The following is a 24,330-nucleotide window of genomic DNA, read 5'->3' as shown; positions in this document are numbered from 1 at the left end:
CCGTTCCAAAATGACCGACTTACCATTGTAATTGGCCAAGAACTCCAGCCACACCCCCAAATCCGCCCGCAGATCTGCCGTCAAATGCACGTAATGCCGCGGCCAGCACACACCAGCCGTCAACGCCGCCAACCTACCACAAAACACATGCCCCATCGGAATGATCCGGCAGGCAAAATCGAGGCAACCCAACAAAGATCACGCAGTTGTATGTTGCGCGCCCTAGCCACCACCGCCGCTGACCGCAGTTCCCCCAACTTATCCTCTGGTAGCCTACACTCCATGGCCACTGTATCAATGATGATGCCCAAGAACGTCAGCTCAGTAGCAGGCCCCTCCATCTTATTGGGTGCCAATGGCACCCCAAAGCAGGCCACTACCCTTTGCATAGTCTGCAGCAAAATGGGACACACTGCCGAACCCCTCGGACCAATAAAAAGAAAGTCATCCAGGTAGTGCAGCACAGAGTCCACTTGCGACTGGAGAACTGGAGAAATGGAGAACCCCATGGGCAGACAGCAGTCCATGAAAAACTCCCCACCCTAGCAACAGCCCAACAAAACTGTCTGGGTGTACCAGCAAGAGCTGAAAAGCGGCCTCAACGTCGATCTTAGCCAAAAGCGCCCCAGGACCGTACTTGCACACCCAGGCCAACGCAGCATCAAACGATGTATAAGACACGGCACACAATGCCGGGCCACTCCCATCATTCACCGACCCCCCCCCCATTGGGTGGGAGAGGTGGTGATGAGCTGAAACTTGTTTGGCTCCTTCTTCTGAACCAGACCCAGCGGGGACAAGCGCAAGTCCGGCAAAGGAGGCGACAAGAAAGGGCCCGTCATCCGCCCCAACCCAACCTCCTGAAGCAACTTTTTGCGCACAACTCCCGGATACTGCAACCCGACCTCAAATCCTGCACCTCACCCAGAGGGCGAACATTGTGACTACGGAAACCAAACTTAAAACCCTCCCTCAACAGAGCAGCAACCCACCTATTTTCATACCGTTCGAGGAACTGCACCATCTTTCCTACCTTCCACGGCGTTTCCCCCCTTCTGTTCAACCTCTGATCCCCGACACTTACCCTTATGGAAGCATCGTGACAAACTGTGCACGTCCCCACAACCGGAGCACTCGTACTTGAACCAGCAGCCATCTCCAAACCGGCACTGTCCTTCGTTGAATTGCCAACAACACCCTTTATTGGCTCCAGCCGGCTGACCGGACCCAGATCTGGAAGAACTGGCCCTTTCCAGAAAGGACTGCACACTCCACCACGGCACCGCCATCAGTCGCATCCAAAGCCTAATGTCTTTGTGGTCCCAATGCAAGGAAGGCTGCACAGCCTTCCTCTGCCTAAACTGTTCATCGTACCGCAAAAATGCGGTACCGCCATCCCCTATTGAATCCATGTAACAGAAAAGGCCCAAGCAATGCTATGGCGCCTTTTCCCCAATAATGCTTGCCAATATGGCAAACGCCTGTAGCCAATTGGCAAACGTACGAGAAATCAGCCGATATCGCCTGTGCTCCTCCTTCTTGGATTCATCAGGCGTCACTCTATCAAGGTTGAACTTCTCCAGGGGCAGCAAAGAGAAGATCTCCACATACTCCTCCTGCCAAATATGCTCCCTGACCTCTTACATCAGGTGCACCCCCTGCGGGCCCTCGAAGCAGACAAATACCCCCCCCCACGCTGAATCTGCCAGCCGTACCTCCTCCCCAGCCTTAGCAACCACCGCAAGAGCAGCGGGCGCACCACCACTACTACTAGCGGATGGAACCACGGCAGGCGCAGCGGGCACTTCAACACCCCTACCACTAGCAGGCTGAACCACTGCAGCCCTGACACCTACAGCTGGCTCACTCCTCCAAATGCCCGCATCCCAAACCGCTGCCGGAGACCTATCATGCAATAAACCCTTAACATCCCACAGCAAAGCCTGTAAACCCTCCCACAAACCCGCCCCCTACCCCCAAACCAGAACTGGTGGTCCACTCACTGAGCCTCTCTGGCCCAGATGAACCAGCAGCTGTAGCTACCAGCAATCCGCGACTCCGCTCAGCAGACTCTCTCCTGGCTGAAGAATCTTGACCCACCAGCCCTGGCAATGGGCCACAGACTGCAGGCGCCTGTCATCACTTGCTGGATCCAGGTGGCCCCGGGGCAGGAGAAATAGCTTCCCCCTCCTCCCCGTCACTCAACTCTGAAGAGCTCAATTCAGTGGCACCAGGGGCAGGCCCTGCCTTCGTCCCCCCCCCCCCCCCCCCTGTATTTCAGCCTGCCTCCCTCCAGGCCTAGTCCCGGCAGGTGAGAAGACCGCTGCCTCCTTGGTCCTAAGGGGCCACAGTGCCTGGAGATGAGTCAGCCTGCTGTCTGCAGGCCGCAACAGATGAATACCGTGCGCCCCCTCGGGCCACTGGAGAGGTGCTCCGCCACCATCCAGACCGCTGGGCTCCCTCTGCGCCCAGAGCATCGGCCGCATCCTCCCGACTCTGGCCACTTCTCGCCCGACTGGGGTCAGCCACACACTGGCTCGCTACCCGCTGACAGCCGCTGAGCGGGGCTCTCATGGCAGCGGCGGGTGCCTGGAACTGCCTCCGGGCTGAACCGCTCAGGCGAGCGAGACTTGTGGGCACTGGAACGCGTGGCCCCAATCCACTTAGGGCTCTGCCAGCAGGAGAGGCCAGCAGCTGTCCTTCAAGCCATCCAGGTCCCCGGAGCAAAGCCTCTTCCCTGACCCGCTGCAGCAGCTCCTCAAGGGCATCAGACATTATGCAGGTAGGCAGCACGCAACTTCTCCTGCTGGCCTCTCCTCACACACTGCACCCCCTCACCCCACAGGCCCCCTCCCCCTGGCTGACCTGACCTCCCGTTCAACCCAAAGTAATGAGGTGTACTGTACATCAGCGTCTCGGTCCAATAAACCCCTCTGATTCTTTGTGCTGCGAGCAGGCCTGTCAATTTTATCCCTGCCTGCCCCCGGCTCAGAGAGGAGCACCGAGGAGAAAGCAGAGTCCCCTCAGCCACTTCCTCATCACGCCTGCAACCTGTGCATTTGCCTGTTCCAGGTGTGTTCCTCACCAACCCGTGTTTATCATGCAGCCTCCATTATTCTGCAGCAGCTAGTAAGCATTAACCCCTTCCCTCTTAGGCCATTTTTTTTTTTTTGCACTTTCGTTTTTTCCTCCTCACCTTCAAAAAATTATAGCACTTAAAATTTTTCACCTACAGACCCATATGAGGGCTTGATCTTTGCGCCAACAAATTAAATTTGTAATAACATTGATAATTTCACCACAAAATCTACAGGGACACCAGAAAAAAAATAATTTGTGGGGCAAAATAAAAAAGCCGTTTTGTATTTTTTGGTGGACAATAGTAATGATTTAAGCACAATAATAATGATTTAGACTTGCCATGGGACCTGGAAAACTTTCAGCAATTGAGCAACAGCTTAAAAGGGAACTCTGATGGAGGGAAAAAAAAAGTCAAATCAACTGGTGCCAGAAAGTTAAACAGATTTGTAAATTACTTCTATTTAAAAACCTTGACCCTTTCAGTACTTATCAGCTGCTGTATGCTCCAGTCTGACAACAGTGCTCGCTGCTGACACCTCTCTCCATGTCAGGAACTGTCCAGAGCAGGAGAGGTTTTCTATGGGGATGTGCTTCTATATCTGGACAGTTCTTGACATGGACAGAGGTGTCAGCAGAGAGCACTGTTGTCAGACTGGAGAAAACTTTCTCTGTAGTATATCTGAAGTATATAGCAGCTGATTTCCACTTGTTTCCACCGGAGTTCCCCTTTAACTCCTTAAGGACCTCAGGTTTTTTCATTTTTTGCACTTTCGTTTTTTCCTCCTCACCTTTTAAAAATCATAACCCTTTCAATATTCTTTGCGCCACCAATTCTACTTTGTAGCGACATCAGTCATTTTACCCAAAAATCTACGGCAAAACGGGAAAAAAATCATTATGCGATGAAATTGAAGAAAAAACGCCATTGTGTAACTTTTGGGGGCTTCCGTTTCTACGCAGTATATTTTTCGGTAAAAATTACACCTTATCTTTATACTGTAGGTCCATACAATTAAAATGATACCCTACTTATAGGTTTGATTTTGTCGTACTTCTGTAAAAAAATCATAACTACATGCAGAAAAATGTATATGTTTAAAATTGTCATTTTCTGACCCCTATAACTTTTTAATTTTACCGCTTATGGGGCAGCATGAGGGCTCATGTTTTGCGCCGTGATCTGAAGTTTTTAGCGGTACCATTTTTGTATTGATCAGACTTTTTGATCGCTTTTTATTCATAAAAAGTGACCAAAAATATGTTATTTTGGACTTTAAAATTTTTTAGCGCGTTCGCAATTGACTGTGCGGTTTAATTAATGATATACTTTTATAGTTTGTACATTTTACGCATGCGGTGATACCACATATGTTTATATTTATTTTTATTTACAGGTTTGTTTTTTTATGGGAAAAGAGGGGTGATTCAAACTTTTAATAGGGAAAGGGTTAATTGACATTTAATTAACTTTTTTTACACTTTTTTTTGCAGTGTTATAGCTCCCATAGGGACCTATAACATTGCACACACTGATCTTATACCCTGTTCACTGCAAAGCCATAGCTTTGCATTGATCAGAGTTATCGGCGGTCGATTGCTCAAGCCTGCATCTCAGGCTTGGAGCAATCAATAGCCGAAGGGACACGCCGGAGGAAGGTAAGAGGACCTCCGTTTGTGTCCCAACTGATCAGGACACCGCATTTTCACTGCGGTGATCCCGATCAGCCCCACTGATCAGCCGGGCAACTTTCACTTTCGTTTTAGACGCGGCGTTCAACTTTGAATGCTGCGTCTAAAGGGTTAATAGTGCGCGGCACAGCGATCGCTGCTGCACGCTATTAGCCCCGGGTCCCGGCTTCAGATGCATGCCGGGACCGACCCGATATGACGCGGAGTCACCGCGTTACCCCGCGTTATATCGCAGGAGCCAGCCAAGGACGTAAATATACGTCCTTGGTCATTAAGGGGTTAAGCTGGGCCAAAAGTGGGACATGCAACAGTACAGTTAATCAATGTATACAATGTGTGGCTAAAGAAGAATACATTTATCTGCTTAATAAATTAATCTCATCCCTTAGTTTTGTTCTTTGCTGCACCCAACAGAGGTTCATACTTGATGATAATAAAAAGTACAATTAAAAAGCTTTTTTCTTAATTTACATTCAATAATGACATTTGCATCTTGTAATAATAATAGCAATAATAATACTCATCATCATTATGATATATATATATATATTTTTAGCCCCAACCTATTCCACAGAAACTTACAATACAATATCTAAAGATTGTCCTGACTTCCAAGTTTACTGGTAATTATACCAAGAGCCCACTCAGTCACATAGCAAATCATCCTTTGGAATTTGGTGTTATCTGCATTTTTTTTATACATCAAACTGAATTTTAAAACCTGGCGTAACTTCACAACATACTGCCATCTTTATTGATTTTTTTCTTCTCTGATGAATACTCTTTTATGAAATATGAAGCATATGTCTCTATCTATTTTTATCAGAAGGCACTGTTATTGTAATCCTCTGGGTACATGTAGTACTGGAATATGACAAATGATAAACCTTGCTCTGTTTCAGTGCACTGATTTATTTAAGGTAGTTTTGCTAGGAAATTGACTTTCCATCACTGTTATGTAATAAATTGATGTAGAAACCTACTTTTCTTAATGAAACACAAGGACGAACAATTTGACCATTATCACATTATCGCACCTCAGATTGTAAGAAACTTCTTAGATATACAGCAAAAACTGAGAAACATATTAAAGAGGTTATCCAATGTAAAAAATGGAGTAACTCCACATGCCATGGCATATACTCACTATTGCTCCCAGGTCTGCATCATGGACAAATGTCATGTCACCAGTGCGCCAGTGCTCTCATCTCACTGCTCTGTTCCGGAAGCGGACTTCCTTTGCATCCATCACACTGAAACTAGCTTCCAGCAATTATGTCAATAGGGAAGGCCTGACTTGCAAACAGGCGCTTGAGCAATGCAAGCCCCTAGGACAGATGGGAATCACATGGTCCCCATCTCCAGCAGGAGGGTTAAGGAGCAAGTGGGATACCGAAAGAACTGCAGCTAGCGCCACTTTATACATTTCCAGTGAGGCAATGATGGAAACAGGAAAATTGTGCCAGATACCTAATTATAATATATTGCACCATAGGATGTCTTGCCATGGCGCCTGAATTTATTAATAACTAGCAAAGTACCTGGCATTTCCCAGTCTTCCTACCTAAATCTTGTGGGAGAGGAAAAACAACAATGATGCCCTTGTCCTCATATCTCGTCCTCATATCTTGGCCCTAATATCTGGTTCTCACATCCCATCCTCATATCCCGTCCTCATCTTCTGTATTCATATGCCATCCTCATATTCTGGATTTATATGCCTTTCTCAAATTCTGCCCTTATATCCCATCCCTAGCACAAGCTATTCTCTACACCTGCTTGCCAGACAGTTAGCAGGATGTTTAAAAGTCCTGGTCAATCTCTGCAGCCCAAGAGTAATTTGATCAGGAAATGCACCTCAAGTCCTTGACTAAGACTGAGACTTGCATAGGAGTTCAGACAAAAATGCCTACCCTTGCAAAAAAGTGGGTTGGGTTGATTTAACTCCACAATATTTTTAGTTGACACATACGTAACATAAGTACCAAGTTTCATCCAAATATCTCCAGCCATATGGAAGTTATGATGGTACATACATACACACATTTGAGTTTTATTTATATAGATTTACTATATCTGGACTACCCCTTTATATTTATGTATTTGCTGATTAATTTGTTATTATCATTATTAATTATTATTATTATTATTAATCCACATATAAAATTCCACAATATGTTAGGATTCTGATGGTACATATGCAAGCATTATAGAATAATTGTCAACCAAAACAAGAGGAGGGAAGGCCTTGCTCCCAAGAGGTGACAATCTATGAGTACAGTATCTCACACCCAGGGCCACCCTCAGGCCCCCAGTATCCCGCTGCACCCCCTTGCAGCAGCCGCAGCTCAGAAGCAAAAGACGGCTGTTTAACACCTTCCCTCTTTGGCGATTTTTCATTTTCGCTCTTTTGTTTTTTCCTCCTCACCTTCTAAAAATCATAACACTTTCAATTTTCCACCTAAAAAATCCATATGAGGGCTTGTTCTTTGCGCCAAAAATTTCACATTGTAATACCTTTAATAATTTCACCACAAAATCTACTGTAAAATCAGAAAAAAATTTTGGGGGGGCAAAAAAAATAAAAATAAAAAAAAAGCCATTTTGTAAATTTTAGCAGCTTTCATTTCTACGCAATGCAGTTTTCGGTAAAAATTGCACCTTATATTTATTCTGTAGGTCCATACAGTCGCAAGGATACCCAATTTATATAGGTTTGATTTCATTTTGCAACTAAAAAAAATTATAACTACATGCACCAAAATTAATACGTTGAAAAATGTCCTCTGACCCCTATAACTTTTTTATTTTTCCGTATACGAGGCGGTATGAGGGCACATTTTTTGATCACTTTTTGATCACTTTTTCTTAATTTTTTATGGTATAAAAAGTGACCAAAAATACGCTATTTTGGACTTTGGAATTTTTTTACATGTACGCCATTGACCGTGCAGTTTCATTAATGATATATTTTTATAGTTCGGACATTTATGCACGCGGCGATGCCACATATGTTTATTTTTATTTTTATCTACACTGTTTTTTTTTGTTTGTTTTTTATGGGAAAAGGGGGGTGACTCACACTTTTATTAGGGGAGGGGTTAAATGATCTTTATTAACTTTTTTTCCCACTTTTTAAAAATGTTCTAGCTCCCATAGGGGACTATGGTATTTCACACACTGATTGAATACATTGATCACTGTTATGCAATAGCATAACACTTATCAGTGTTATCGTCGCTTGACTGCTCCTGCCTGGAGCAGTCATTTGGCAATCGGACACGCAGGAGGCAGGTAGGGATCCTCCTCGGGTCCTGCAAGCTGTTCAGGATGGCGCGAATTCACCGTGGCGGTCCCGAACAGCACCACTGAGGTAACCGGCATTATTTACTTTAGTTTTAGACGCGGCGATCAAGTTTGATCGCCATGTCTAAAGGGTTAATGCCAGGCATCAGCCCGATCAGGGATGTCCGGCACTAGTCGTGGGTCCCGGTTGCTTATAGCAACCGGGACCCACCGGGTATAATGCGCGCTCACCATCTGAACGCGCGTCATACCTCAGGAGCCACAAATGGATGTTAATGAACGTCCATTTGCGGTAAGGGGTTAAACAGCAGTCTCCTACTTTTGCATGAACAGTTCACAAATAGCGTACATAATGTATGTACAGTAAGCAGTTTTCTGCTCCTGTAAGTACATTACACGAATAGCGTACATAATGTATGTATAGTAAGCAGTCTTCTCCTTTAAGTACATTACACAAATAGCATATGTAATGTACATACAGGTCACAGCAGTCTCCTGCATGTACATTATGCAAATAGCTTATGTAATGGAAGTACAGGTCCTATACATACATTATGCAAATAGCTTACATAATGTACATAAATGTACATAAATGTACATAATGTACATAAAGAAGTTCCGTGCCACTCCTGAGCATCCTGAGAGCCTGGCCTCAGATCGGAGGAAAGGTAAGTGTGACCTATCCGGGGGCATTACCTAGTGGATCACAACTTAGTGGGGGCACTACATACCTGGGGTCACTATGTATATGGGGGCACTACTGACAGGGGGGCACTACCTATATGGGGCATTATCTACTGGGGTATGAGCTACCTGGGGGAATTACGTGCTGGGGGCATGAACTACATGGGGGCAATATCTACTGGCGGCATTACATACCTGGTGCACTAACTATTGGGGGCACTACCAACTACCTACTGGGGGAATTACCTACTGGGGGCATCACCTACTACCTATGTCCTGGGGGCCTTACCTAATAGGGAAGAGGAAATTATCTACCCATCACCACCACCCTATGCCCCTACCCTTTACCCCAACATACTTACCTACTCCCTCATAATATGCAGGGCACAATTTGGCATGTTGTTATACTAAAATCAACAGACAACAAGAAAACGGGAAATGATATATGAATAAATAATTTGTCTGAGCGACAACAACAAACATATATGAAAAACATTTACATGCAATATAAAAAAAGAATGAATTGCGAGAGGAATACAGCATCAATAAGGTGATATCACCAGCCCTGCATACAATCTATCAGTAAAAGGTACAAAAATAGGTCACAAGCTATGGCAGCAAATTAAACAGGATTACGGTATACTGGCACACTATTGCACTAAAGGGGAAGGAAATTCAGTCATGTGAACATAGCCTTGGCCATACTAAAATTACTAAAATATGCAAACATGTTATTTGCTGAGCCCAGTACCTTCTGCAAGCTGCAAAAGTATAAAAAAATGTATCAGGCCACCAAATTTAAGATGTGTGCCATACAGGCCCAAACACAGTGCAGTCACAATATTCTTGCCATTGAGGTTGCCTATGTTGCCTAGTGGTAGATTGTGGGAGACAGCCATTGGGGAATGTGTTACTAATAGCACAACAGCAACTGACCTGTTGTTCAGCTTCTCTCACCCAGACTCATCAGATGTCATTGCAGCGAGTCAACTTACAGGCATGAAACGATGGATGCAAAGTATCTGTTTAGGAGGACATGGACGAGGTGAAACCAGTCCTCAAAACCATGGAGTTACTATGGCTGTCCCCAGCCGCTTTGTTGCTGTGGTAAATCATCATTGTTGCCACATAAAACATAAATGCAGTGGGCCATGAAGGACATGTACTGTCCCTGGCTTTAAGGGTAGCTCCATGTGTGCTGCACAACGACTGTTCCAAGGATTGGACCACATTTCCCACATTTATGCCAGCCGCACCACTACCACTACCAACTGAGCTGTAACATACAGCTTTCCTAGTTGCTCTCCAGTGGCATCTGTGGCTCTACAGTTTCTATGGCACTGACAGCATTGCTTAGTTGCTACAGCTACCAGCTTCACTGCTAGCGGGGCTGGTTAATCTAAGAGGGAGCTGGAACGCTGGCCAGTCACACTCAGATTCGTCATCTCATGCCTTCCAAAGCCCAGGAAATTAAAACAGGTGTCTCCTGACCACAGATGCCTGGGTATGGTATCTCTCTGTTTTTTGGACTTCCGGGCCTTGTTACTTGGTAACTCACCTGTCTCCTGATTTACCTACAGACATTCCACCCGGCTTCTGACCTTGGTTTTGGCTTTTGACTGCTGACTGTATCTGACTCTGTTCCTGATGTTACTTCATGGCTTTTAACCTCAGCTCTCACATAGACAACTCTTCTGTCCCTTACATGCCTCTCTCTGTTATTCACCCAGCTAGTTGACCCTGTTTATTCCTTTGTTTTTTACTGGATTCTTGTGTAAATTTCAGCCCTCTGACCTGCACCTACAATCCACCCCAGGGCCCTGCAGCTGCAGCTGTGGTGCACCACGGGTGTATGGCGGGACCACGGGTGTAGCGGTGTAGGTCATGGGATCAGATGGTATTAACCCCGGGGAAAAGATGGTATTAACCCCTAGAGTTTGTGACGCCAGAGTGGTTTTGGGTACTGGAACCACACGACGGTATCTCCGCTATCCCAATGGCTAGTAGTGAAAGGAGAGTGCACAACCAGTTATGGTTTAACGGAGGCTATACTGAGTTTAAGACAGATGGAATTATCTTCACAGCTAGGCCAGAATCCCAGAGAGGTTCCAGGAACCCAGAAGGACCTCGCAGTTTGCTGGACCAATATACTTGTAATTAACTTGACTCGAGATTGGACTTGACTTGACTATATGCAGGAGTTGATTAGTTTTAGTGACAGCAGACATAGACTTGAGACTTACTGGAATGACTGTAGCTTTTGGGGTCTTCCAGATGCTGATCACTTGCACTGAGATCTCTGGTGTTAACTGTTCCTCAGGAAAGATTTGATCTCCATGAGCTGCTTGCAGCAGAAGAGTCTGAGAGTAAATTGTAATGGCTGCCCCTTTATATAGAGCGGGGCTGGACTAAAGCCCAAAGGTCAAGGTCATAGGTTAAGCTAGTGCTCTCTGGGAGAATATGTGACAACAAATCATGTGATTGCATAACATAACATGTGACAGACTTACACAGGTCCTTTAGACCTCCCACAGGTCCTTTGTACTACCTATACATTAGGAGACTGTCTAGGCATTAAAGCAATATACACCATTCTGGAAATAACAGGGGGAGAACCTGCAGGGGAGCCCCCAGGTCACAGAGGGTTTCAACCTGACAGGGCCTAAGAGTAGTACAGGACCATGTCCTGTACTGGGACATTACACAGCCTAGGTCCCTGGCAGGCAAGTCTGTTTGGCCCTACTACAGGCTCCAGTGAAGAATCGCCTAAGACTCTGTGACTGAGAACAGGTTGGAGTACTGGTTACAAGTTGTATTAGCGGTTACGCCGAGTGCTCCGGGTCCCTGCTCCTCCCCGGAGCACTCGCGGCATTCCTCTCTCTGCAGCGCCCCGGTCAGACCCGCTGACCGGGAGCGCTGCACTGACACTGCCGGCGGGGATGCGATTCGCATAGCGGGACGCACCCGCTCGCGAATGGCATCCCAAGTCACTCACCTGTCCCGGTCCCCGGCTGTCACGTCCTGGCGCGCGCGGCTTCGCTCCTTAGGGCGCGCGCGCGCCAGCTCTCTAAGATTTAAAGGGCCAGTGCACCAATGATTGGTGCCTGGCCCAATCTGTCTAATTAGCTTCCACCTGTGCACTTCCCTATATAACCTCACTTCCCCTTCCCTTCCTGGCCGGATCTTGTTGCCCTTGTGTCTAGTGAAAGCGTTTACAGTGTTTGCCTTACCAGTGTTCCTGACCTCTTGCTATCTCCATTGACTACGAACCTTGCCGCCTGCCCCGACCTTCTGCTACGTCTGACCTTGCCTCTGTCTAGTCCTTCTGTCCCACGCCTTCTCAGCAGTCAGCGGGGTTGAGCCATTGCCGGTGGATACGACCTGGTTGCTACCGCCGTAGCAAGACCATCCCGCTTTGCGGCGGGCCTGGTGAATACCAGTAGCAACCTAGAACCGGTCCATCGACACGGTCCACGCCAATCCCTCACTGGCACAGAGGATCCACATCCAGCCTGTCGAATCCTAACAGTAGCAATTGAACATCAAGGCTCGAGTATTTTCATCGGTTCCATACACATTAAAGGGGTGATCCAGGATTAAAAACCAGAGCTGAATACTTCCAAAAATAGCACAACACCTGTCCTCAGGTTGTGGGTGCTATTGCAGCTTAGTTCCATTGTGGTGAATGGAACAAAGTTGTAATATCACACACAACCTTAGGACAGATGTGGTGCTGTTTTTTAAATAAAGTAGCTCTTTCTCTTTCTGGATCACCCCTTTATATGATGTCAGCAAGATAATAAGCCAACCTGAGACACTACTGTATATTTGTAGGCTCTTTGGGTCTAGGTTACTCTTTGGCACACCTTTTATAAGGGGGCATTTTGTGACAAGCTTGGACAATTATTATGGGCATATAAGAGTAACTGCACTGATCACTGTAACTATGTTACTCCTATTGTGCTTAGTTGTTGCACTTAGAGATACCATGGAATAAACTGTTCAGTTATAAAGTACATACATTGGTGTTTTTTGTACTCGGCCCATTAGAGTGAGGTTTGATGATTATTTGTGTTTGGCATTGAACAATGATGCCAAGTGCAACAGATCCCAGGTGCTGCTGGAGCCTTCCAGACATTCCAAATAAGTAGTTCAACTAAGTGTGCTGTTTTGTGAGGTGGCAGAGATCTAACTATAAACATAAGGAGGAAGTCTCTTTGGTGGGGAAATACCTGAATGGCCGCTCACTAACTTTGGTCTGGTACGGAGCTGCATGGAAAGGGTAAGGGCTGGTGATGCATCAAGGACTATTTGGTAGGAAATGGGTCTGGTGAGTGTATACAAAGATAATGGCTGGCACTACAGGTTTACAGTGATGCATGTAGGAAAGTGATCCAAAGCTCCCTAATGCAATCAAAAAAGAGGCAATATGTCCACACTTGCTCTGGCTTTTTTTTTTTTTTGCTGTATTTTTTTTTTTTTATAATCAGACCATGCGCTTGAAAAAATTACTTTCTTCATTGACTTTATTATGAAAAGAAACTGAAAAGAAACAGATCACAGCTTTGCAAATTTGTGCAGAAATAGTTCAAGTTCATGATGTATATTGACTGGATTTTTATTGCCTTTAAATCATAGGGGTGTGTGATTTTCAAACAGATCATCATCTTCCTGTTCCCCAATGTGAATCCAGACTAATATAGCTGTATTTATGGCCAGTATTCCATCTGCAAGTGATTGGAATTTGAAGACTGAAGAAGGAAAATCCACATCACAACAGAAAATATGATCTACATCACATCACAACAGAGTTCTATGTCATAGCAATTTAGAGAAAAAGTCAATATTAGACATGATCATATGCAAATATATTTCATGTATTGTTCATGCAGTAAGTATTACCTATAGAGAAAAATGATACATAGATGCTACAGTTATAGTATGAAAAATCTGTAATTTGTGAATGGGACATTCAGAAAAGAAGAGTGACATCATTATTATGGGGGCTTTGACTACCCTAGTATAAATTGGGAAGCTGAAACCTGCAGGTCCAGCAAAGAAAAAGGTTTTTGGCAATAATAGATGATGATTACCTTTCCCAACTAGTGCAGAAACCAACAAGAGGGGGGGGGGGGGGGGTCGCCTTTTACCTGGACCTTATATTAACCAATAGGTCAGACATAGTATCCAAAGTAGAGGTAGGGGGTCATCTTGGTAATAGTGACCACAACATAATACGTTTCTATGTATCCTATAAGAGGACGTCTACTAGTGGGGCTACAAAGACACTAAACTACAGGAAGTCCAATTTTCCCTCAATAATAATAGTACACAAGGTAAATGGGATGTTTTTAAGAGCATCCTAAATAGATCTTGTGACCGGCAAATGCCCTACAGGAAAAAAAACTTATTAGAAATAGGAGAACACCAATTTGATTAACCAAAACAGTTAGGGTAGCGATAAATGATAAGAGGAAAGCATTCAAACAAGAAAAAAATTAGCAAAAAATTGCAGCAGAGAGAACAATTGTCATAGAAAGTAAAAAGAACCCCAAAATATTCCTTACCTACAGTATATAAATACTAAGAAATAATCTGGTGTTATGGTGGAGGAGGATGGGGAAAGGCCAATCTACTAAAGGGCTTTGTCTCTACTGTATTTACACAGGAAAATCCAATGTCAGATGATTTGAATAGAGATAAAATAAATCCTTCAGCAAATCTCAGCTGTTTAACCAAACAAGAAGTGCAGCACTGCCCCCTTGTTAATATTAAAACACACAAATCACCGGGCCCAGATGGCATCCATCTAAGAATTTTTTTTAGAAATTAAGTACCGTGCTAGACAGACCCTTATTCCTTTTATTTAAGAGTCTATAATGAAAGGGATTGTTCCACAGGATTGTCGCCTAGCAAATGTGGTACCAATATTGAAAAAGGGGTAAAAAAGGGATCCTGGGAACTATAGGCCTGTAAGTTTAAAGGGGTACTCCGGTGAAAAACTTCTTTTTTTTTTTTAAATCAACTGGTGCCAGAAAGTTAAACAGATTTGTAAATTACTTCTATTAAAAAATCTTAATCCTTCCTGTACTTATTAGCTGCTGAATACTACAGCGGAAATTCTTTTCTTTTTGAAACACAGAGCTGTCTGCTGACATCATAAGCACAGTGCTCTCTGCTGACATCTCTGTCCATTTTAGGAACTGTCCACAACAGCATATGTTTGCTATGGGGATTTCCTTTTACTCTGGACACTTTCTAATATGGACAGAGATGTCAGCAGAGAGCACTGTGCTCATGATGTCAGCAGAGAGCTCTGTGTTTCAAACGGAAAATAATTTCCACTATAGTATTCAGCAGCTAATAAGTACAGGAAGGATTAAGATTTTTTAATACAAGTAATTTACAAATCTGTTTAACTTTCTGGCACCAGTTGATTTAAAAAAAAAAAAAGTTTTTCACCGGAGTACCCCTTTAACCCCTTCATGACCCAGCAAATTTAGATTTCTGGCTCACATTTTTTTCCTCCTCACCTTCTAAGACCGGATTCACACGGCAGAATTTCTGCACTGAATTCTGCGCTGAATTCTGCATGAAAATTTTGCATTTGCCCATTCACTTTCATGGAATTCCTGCATCATAAATTCTGCGGCAGAAATTCTGTTGTGTGAATGGGACAGCAGAATCCCACTAAAGTGTACTGGCCATAAATCTATGCATAATTTTCGTGCAGAATTCAGTGCAGAAATTCTGCCGTGTGAATGCGGCCTAAGGCTATGCTCACACAGAAGAATTTCTGAATGGAATTCTGCATGAATTTATAGCCAATACACTTCAATAGGTTTCCGCTGTCCCATTCTGCTGCAGAATTTCAGCTGCAGGAATTCCATTGACGTTAATTGGCTTTGTAGGCAGAATTGCATGCAGAATTCCGTGCAGAAATTCTGCCGTGTGAACATAGCCTAAGACACATAACTTTTTAATTTTTCCACTGAGAAAGTTGTATTAGGGCTTATTTTCTGCAGGACCAATTGTACTTGTCATTGGTATACTTAATGTTGTCATATAATATAATATGAAGTCAGAAAAAAATTATATGTATGTATTTGGAAAAAAATATGGAATTACACAATTTTGTGGGCCAATCAAAGCCGGGGTAAAACTGACATGCAAACTTTATTGTATGGGTCAGTACGATTCCAATGATCCTAAACTTGAAAAAAAAAAAACCTGTTCATGCTCTGACCTCTATAACGTTTTTATTTTTCCACCTACAGAGCTTTGTTAGAGTTTATTTTTTTGCGCCATGAGCTTTAGTTATCAACTGTACCACTTTTGTGTAGTTCTGGCTTTTTGATCAAGTTTTATTCTGGGATGTGATGTGACCAAAAATCAACAATTTTGTTATGTGGAACTTTTTTTTGCGTTCAGACAGTGGACCGTGCGGGATCAGAAATGTAATAATTTGGACGATTACACACGATACCAAAATGTGTTTTTTTTCTTTTACAGTGTGAAAAATGGGAAAAGTGGGTGATTAAAATTTTTATTGGTGGGGGGGGGGGGAGTTTATAATTTTAAAAACTTTTTTAACACATATCTTGGCCATTCTATGGGCCTATTATATTGTAAGCCACCATTAGATGGCTTACATAGATCAATGTAATGCTATTGCATTAAATTTTTCTATGCTATCTGTTCTTAATTGCTAAGGGCCTAAGGCAGGCTTCAGCAATCACCAAGCCAGAGAAGCCCGAGGAGCAGAGGCAAGCCTAGGCTTTCCTAGCAACCAATCGTCATGAAACGATTACAATGCAACTAGACATCAGGGAATAGCAGCATTTAATGTTAATACATTAAATGCCAAAAGAAAAAGCAAACACCTCACTAATAAACAGCACACCCGAAAAAATATTGATGACATCATCTCACAAATTTTTTTATTGAACATGACTGCACATCAATAAATATACATGGACTAACATTTAAAAGCAATAAAAAAAATTATAATAATTGAGTAACCCTAATACTAGAGGGGGACAAAAGAGCACGCCCTCTAGCGAGTACCCACCCTATATGTAAGATAAATAAATAAATGTTTGTGATTTTTTTGTCAGATGATGTCAACAAAATATTTTTCTGGTGTGCTGTTTATTAGTGATGTGTTTGTTTTTTCTTTAAGTTTAGTACTGATACACCTCCTTTTAGCAATCGAGGGATACTTTATTTATTTATATGTAATAGCTCAGTCCCCTCCACTTGTTGCATTTAAAACATTAAATGCTGCTATCTGTATAGATAACAGTATTTCACCTATTAAATTACGAACATTAGAACGATCTCCGATATCTGTCACTACCAGCAGATATTAGTTGCTGAAAGCAATGGGCATCTGCTGGTTAAGACACAGACCCGACCTTTGGGTCCATGTAATATGCGCTCACCTGGCCCATGACGTACATGTATGTCGTGAGATGGGAAGGGTTTAATATCTGTTATGGGAAAGATTTTAGAGGGTTTTTTATTCTGGAGTATGTAATAAAAATAACCTCCTAACAGAGCGCCAATTTGGGTTTATGTGGGTCCTTTCAGACTAATCTGTTCAGCTTCTATGAGGAGGTCAGTTATAGATTGGATCGGGGTGAAACTGTGGATGTTGTATATCTGGACATTTCTAAGGCATTTGATACTGTGCCACACAAAAGGTTAGTACATAAAATGAGGATGCTGGGACTAGGGGAGGATATATGTAAGTGGGTTAGCAACTGCTCAGTGATAGGAAGCAGAGCATGGGGATCAATAGAACTTACTCTGGTTGGGTGACAGTTACAAGTGTGGTAACACAGGGGTCAGAACAGGGTCCACTTCCTTTCAATATGTTTATTAATGACAGGGCCGCCATCAGGGAGGTACAGCCAGTACACCAGTAAGGGGCCCGGGCTCTCAGAGGACCCGGGCCCCACTGCACCCCCATGTGGCAGCAGAAGAACAGAAGCAGAAGACCGCTGTGTAAACAGCGGTCTCCTGCTGCTGGACGTACAAAAGCATTTACCGGCTCCTGTACGTACATTACGCAAATAGCGCATGCAATGTACATACAGAAGCGTACATTGCACTGCAGGCCGCGTGATGACATCATTTCATCACGTAGCCTACCGGAGAAGTCCCGTGCCGCTCCGGAGGCTGCTGACAGCCCGGCCTAAGCGCAGGATTGGCGGAAAGGTGAGTGGATTTTTATAATTTATAAGAAAAACTTACCTAACTGGGGATAGTACCTATGTAGGGACACTACAACCTAACTTAGGGCATTACTTATGTGGGGGTATAGCTACCTAACTGGGGGCATTACCTATGTGAGGGTATGGCTACCTAACAGGGGGCATTGCCTATGTGGGAGTATGGTTACCTAGCTGGGGGCATTACCTATGTGGGGGTATGGCTACCTAACTGAGTGCATTACCTATGTGGGGGGATGGTTACCTAACTGGGCGCATTACCTATGTGGGGGTGTTATTACCTAACTGGGGCATTACCTGTGTGGAAGCATTATTTCCTAACTGGGGGCATTATTACTTAACTGGGGGCATAGCCTATGTGGGGGCATTTTTACCTATCTGGAGCATTTCCTATTTGGGGGCATTATTACCTAACTGGAGGCATTTTTATCTAACTGGGGGCATTACCTATGTGGGGGCATTGTTACCTAACTGGGGGGCATTATTCACTAACTGAGAACATTGCCTATGTGGGGGCATTGTTACCTAATTGGGGGCATTGTTACCTAACTGAGGGCATTGCCTATGTGGGGGCATTATTACCTAACTGGGGGCATTATTACCTAACTGGGGACATTATTACCTACAGTAACTGTGGGCATTATTACTCAACTGGGGGCATTACCCACCTGGAGGACACTACCTACCTGGGGGCATGACTAAATGGGGGAACTATCTACTGGGGTCACTATATACTGGGGCATTACCTACTTGAGGGCACAACCTACCAGGGACCACTACCTACTGGGGCCACTTTCTACTGGGGGCACTACTCAGCTGGGGGGACACTACCTACTGGAGGCATTACCTGCAACCTACCTACTAGGGGCACTATCTACTGCATTACCTACTATCTATCTACAAGGGGCACTATGTACTGGGGGCATTACCTACCACCTACCAGGGGCATAACCTACGACCTACCTAATGTGGGGGCATTAACAAATAGTGGAAGGAAAATCAACTACCCATCACCACCCAATCCCCCTACCCTGTCCCCCAACACACTAACCTACTCCCTAGGACACCAAGGGGAGCATTATTGGGGGCACTGAGAGTAGGTCTTTGGGGGGAGGGAGCCCAGGCCTAAAACTGTGTAAGGGGCCCCAAAATTTCTGATGGCAGCCCTGATTACAGAGTAGAATTTCAATGTTTGCAGATGACACTAAACTGGGTAAGGTGATTACCACGGAGAGGGATAACATAATATTACAGAGGGATCTGGAAGCTTCCCCCATGGCAAATGAAATGTAATGTGGATAAATGTAAGGTTATGCAATTCGGCTTTAAAAACATGTGCAATTAAGCTATGTTCACTCTTCGGAATGTCCACACAGAAAATCTCTGTGCAGACATTCCAGAGACTGTGGGCGTATTATGCCGGTGTTAGGACCGCACAGGAATGTGTCGTTTCATAGATGGCAATGCATTCCGTGCAATCATCTGGCACAGAAATTCCACCATGTACACAGCGTAGCAGAATCTGCATGGAAATTTCAAAGTGTGAACATAGCCATATGTGCTAAATTATAAAACAATAGGTAATACTGTGGGGCATTACCTAATTAGGTGCCAGTAATTATCATCTATTGATTAATTGAAATGTTGCTGCTGGAACATGGATTGATTAAATCAAAGATTTTTCACCCTTTCACCAATTTTGGAGTGCTGCGCAGCTGTTTTTCTTTATCTACGGAAATCTTGATCAGATTTGGGGACGCTGGCACCCGCCAAATATTTACGTATTGCAAGTAGTGCTGCTTCATCCTTTTGTTTTGTTTTTTTATAAACATATATATATGTATAGATATAATGAGGAACAACTCTATGTAAATCTTTAGGAACCATTCACACGGCAGAATTTCTGGCCAGAAAAATTCCAGCCTGACATTCCACAGACGGGTGCTGACAGTCTGAATTCAAATTTCTATGGCAGATGTTTCTGCTGTGGAAATTCTGCCATTGGCAGGGTGCGACATAATCCCATTGAAAACAGTGGGAGTCTGCTGCAATGGAATTTCTGTGCAGAAAAATGTTGTTGCAGTAGACTCCCAATTCCCCCCATATAAACAATGCCTATATGTTGTAAACCAGATCTGTAAACTGCTACCAAACCCAAAATCGAGCCCCACAGTCATCATGCCATGTCAGTAGGTATATCTGAATGTTTATCCAATGGAACCATAATATTACACTTCAGAATTTCATAGCGAGGTTTCTATAAAAAAATTAAAAAAAATAATGCATAGCAACACATTTTAAAGTGTTTTACATGTTTTCATCAGGACATTAATAACAAACATATAACATCTATTTAAACAACAGTAACAATGTATGAGACACACCTATATGCTAATCCCCGTGGCATCATCAAGATAAAACACCAACATTCCATAGTATAACAGCATTTCATTTGATACATTCAATCTGTGAAATTCTGCATCATGAACAGAATATATACATCATGTGAAATCACACAGTAAGTAAGCTCAGCGCTTTAATGTTAATACATTCAATGTAACATATCTGATGTACTGTCTTACTGTGCTGCTGCCAGTCTCCCACTTGTATTGGGATATAGGTGTGTCTCTTGCATTGGTAACGTTATATAAATGGTTGTTTGCTAGTGATAGCCCGATGAAGACATGTATTTTAAACGTGTTCAAGTAAACCTCTCTATAGTTTCCACCATACAGAAATTCAGAAGTGTAATTTTATGGTTTTGTTGGATGATTAGTGCTCAGAAACATAATTTGTTTAATGGTATTGTTGATAGCTGTGCATGGAAAGAGGTAATGAAAGAAAATGAAGCAAAAAGACAATAGAGATATAATAATAATATATTATTATTATCATTATTATTGTTTATTATTAATAATAATAATTAACAACCATGTTGATAGTAGCATTAAAGGGGTACTCCGGTGAAAACCTTTTTTCTTTTAAATCAACTGGTGGCAGAAAGTTAAACAGATTTGTAAATTACTTCTGTAAAAAAATTTACTCTACTTATTAGCTGCTGAATATTACAGAGGAAATTCTTTTCTTTTTGGAATGCTCTCTGATGACATCACGAGCACAGTTCTCTCTGCTGACATAATAATAACAACACTTTATTCATTGTTGTCTTTAGTGGGATTTGAACCCAAGTCCCCAGCACTGCAAGGCAGCAGTGCTAACCACTGAGCCCCCATGCTGCCCTTAGCATACATCTGCTATGCATGGTTGCTAAAATGGACAGAGATGTCAGCAGAGAGCACTGTGCTCGTGATGTCATCAGTGTTCCAAAAAGAAAGGAATTTCCTCTGTAGCATTCAGAAGCTAATAAGTACTGAAAGGATTAAGATTTTTTAATAGAAGTAATTTACAAATATGTTTAACTTTCTGTCACCAGTTGATTTAAAAGAAAAAAGGTTTTCACCGGAGTACCCCTTTAATCAGTGTTAGGCATTCTTTACTATGCTTTTTGCATAGTGATTTTTTTGCCCAAAAACCCCCCACCAAAAAACATTTTAGCTTGCCTTTCATGGTGCAGTTTGTGTGACAGCTTTCCCAGAACAGTGGGCGTCATATTCAAAACTCTTCACGTCAAAAATGCTGCCTTTCGTCCCAAAATTTTAGCGTGATAAAAGTTTCCATCATATATTCAATGGTCCTAATTTACTATTGTAAACCCGGCATGTTTTGTCGGGTTATTTGCCAGAAAAAAAGAAATGACTAGCTCTCCATGTTACTGAGAAAACCCGGAAAAGGGGTGTGGCCACTAGGAAAAGAGGACATGGCTGCTGAAAAGGGGGCACGCCCCCGACATTTTCACTAAAAACCAACATTTCCCTTACGTCCTAACCAGCAGCACAAGTGGGGTGTTCTGCCCCTGTGAAGCTGGCAGGACGGTGGAATTTTTAATTCCGCCCAAGTAATTAAACATTTAATTAGTACCCCATATAAGGCCTCCTCCCTTAGGCCACATTGCTTTTTTTCTATCCTGTGCGGACAGCAGGACGGTGCAGGCTCTGCTACTTTTTTTTAACAGAGCCTGCATGGATCCCTCTCCCCTCCTTCCTTAGGGGAGAGGTTTTTATATATATATATATATATATGTTTACTTATTTTTTTCTATCTTGCGTCCTTATGGCTACCCCTCTTTGACTGCGGGACAGCGTTCTGTCCCAAGCTCAGTGGATCCGCGACTTCGGTCCCAGACCGAAGTTGCGAGAGTTGGCATGAGCGGCGCTGTGCACCCCTCCTAACTGTTAGGGGTCCGCTGATCCCTCTGTGTTTGGGCTAAGTCTGCCCTTACCTTATTTGGCGGCGCTGTCTGTGTCGCTCCATCGCTGCAGCGGCAGCTCCGTGGACCGGAAGTGCGTCGTCTGACGACTTCCTGTCCAGCGTCTGCGCTTCTAAAGCGCAGATTACCTTAATTTCTAGGATTTTTTGCAAATCCTATTGTGTATGTGCCCCTTCCAAGGGTGGGAAGGGACACATCCTGTATAATCTGCATTTCTCCATGAATTGGATGTTTTGCTCGGTATTGTACACATCCTGTAGGGGGCGGGGCTTAACTTAAATCTAGGCGCCCATTCCCCTATAAAAAGCAGCTGGACCATTAGTGTGTCTCTTGCTGCTACCCTAGCTGGAGTACTTGCACTGGTTAAACCTCTGCTATACCTTGGGTGTTTTTTGCTAGAGCAAAACTATTTACCTAATAGGTATTTATTTTGTAGGTTGCGCTGCAACAGGTTTAGGTAGAATTCTTTCTAACCCTTTGATTTCTTTTCTCTTAGACAATGTCTACTCCTTCCTTGAGTGACCATTTGTCTGGAGGTCGCAAATCCGCCTCTAAGAAGCGTCATTTGACATGTGCTGATTGCGGCACCCCGCTACCGGATGCCTATGAGTATAATAGGTGTCCTGGGTGTCGTCCACCTGCTAACCCTGCAGAGCCCACTGTCCATGACATGTTTGTATGGATGAAAGAGTTTATGGGCAATTCTATCTCAGAAATAAAGAATTCGTTAGCTCCCAAAAGGCCTAGAACCTCATCTAGCCCTCCTTCGGTTGTAGAAGACCCCGCCATGTCAGTGGGAGATCAGTCGGAGCTATCTGTAGAGGAAGTAGTCTCTCAACCACTTTTTCCAATAGAGAAAATTCAGAGATTACTTAGATCCATCCGGTCAGGGGACCAGGATGTTGATCAGGGGGAAGCCTCAACATCCACCGCTAGGGAACCTTGGGTTTTCAAGGTGGATGATACCCTCAGGAAAATAATGAAAACTGAATGGAAACATCCGGACAAGCCAGCAGTTCTCACCCGGAGGTTCAGACAATACCTCCAAATTTAATCTTTGTGGTATGCCTCTTGAGCCCAATTGGCTTTTTGGGTCTGAATTAGACCGCATCATGGAGGGATATGCGGAAAGAAAAGGAAAATCCTTACCTGTCCAATCCTTTCGGGGTAAGGGCAGAGCCAGGGGAGGGAGGTACCAGGGCTCTTCCAGATCCCAAAAGCGCCAGTCCAACCAGAAGCGTGGAGGGGGCCGTGGCCGTGGTAAAGATCAAAAAGCCGAACTGTGACTCTTCTCTAGAACCCACCAACGTTTCCCCTCTCCCTTCCCTTCTATGTCAGGTAGAGAAGTCATCTACCAATCCCCCTCCAGTAGGAGGTCTTTAAGTTTATTTCTTCCAGCTTGGATGAAAGAAATCCAAGATCCCTGGGTACTGGATGTTATCCAGTCAGGTTACAAAATAGAGTTTATGTCCCTTCCTCCAAGAAAATTTGTGTTAACAAAACTACTCCCTCAGCCAAAGCAAGCTATTCTAGAGAACTCTGTTCTCCAATACATAGAAAAGCAGGCTTTGGAAGACGTTCCCCCCGATCAAAGGGGTTCAGGGGTATACTCCCCGATTTTTCTGGTGCCGAAACCATCAGGCGACTGGCGTATGATCATAGATCTTTGAACCGGTACATAAGGAAAAGAAGGTTCAGGATGGAGACCATTCGCTCTGTCATCAGCATTCTGGCCCCTCTAGATCTTATGGTTACTATCGACCTGAAGGATGCTTACCTTCATGTTCCTATTTTTCCTGCCCACAGGAAATTCTTGAGGGTTGCTGTCTCCATAAGAGGTGTGGTAAGGCATTTCCAGTTTGCTGTTTTGCCCTTCGGCATCACTTCTGCTCCCCACACCTTCACAAAGGTGGTGGCTCCGGTAGTCTCTGCCCTCAGACTAAGAGGTCTAGAGATTATACCTTACCTAGATGACTGGCTTCTAAAGGCCGCTACTCTAGACGTGCT

At 43.9% G+C, this 24,330-nt stretch overlaps 1 protein-coding gene across 2 annotated transcripts in view; it reads left to right on the top strand.

Annotated features, from left to right (window-relative positions):
• Nucleotides 1-24,330, top strand: part of COMP (cartilage oligomeric matrix protein) — a 231,355-nt gene that overhangs the window by 61,192 nt on the left and 145,833 nt on the right. For both annotated transcript variants that reach the window (XM_056574829.1, XM_056574830.1), the window contains exon 2: nt 13,399-13,651. In XM_056574829.1, coding sequence (XP_056430804.1) covers nt 13,647-13,651 — 5 coding nt within the window. In that variant the 5' untranslated portion in view covers nt 13,399-13,646. The remainder of the gene's footprint in view (nt 1-13,398; nt 13,652-24,330) is intronic.

The sequence above is a fragment of the Hyla sarda genome, chromosome 1 (genome assembly GCF_029499605.1).
Source record: "Hyla sarda isolate aHylSar1 chromosome 1, aHylSar1.hap1, whole genome shotgun sequence".
NCBI lineage: Eukaryota > Metazoa > Chordata > Amphibia > Anura > Hylidae > Hyla > Hyla sarda.
Note: the sequence above shows the minus strand (reverse complement) of the source record. Positions and strands in the feature narration are given on the sequence as shown.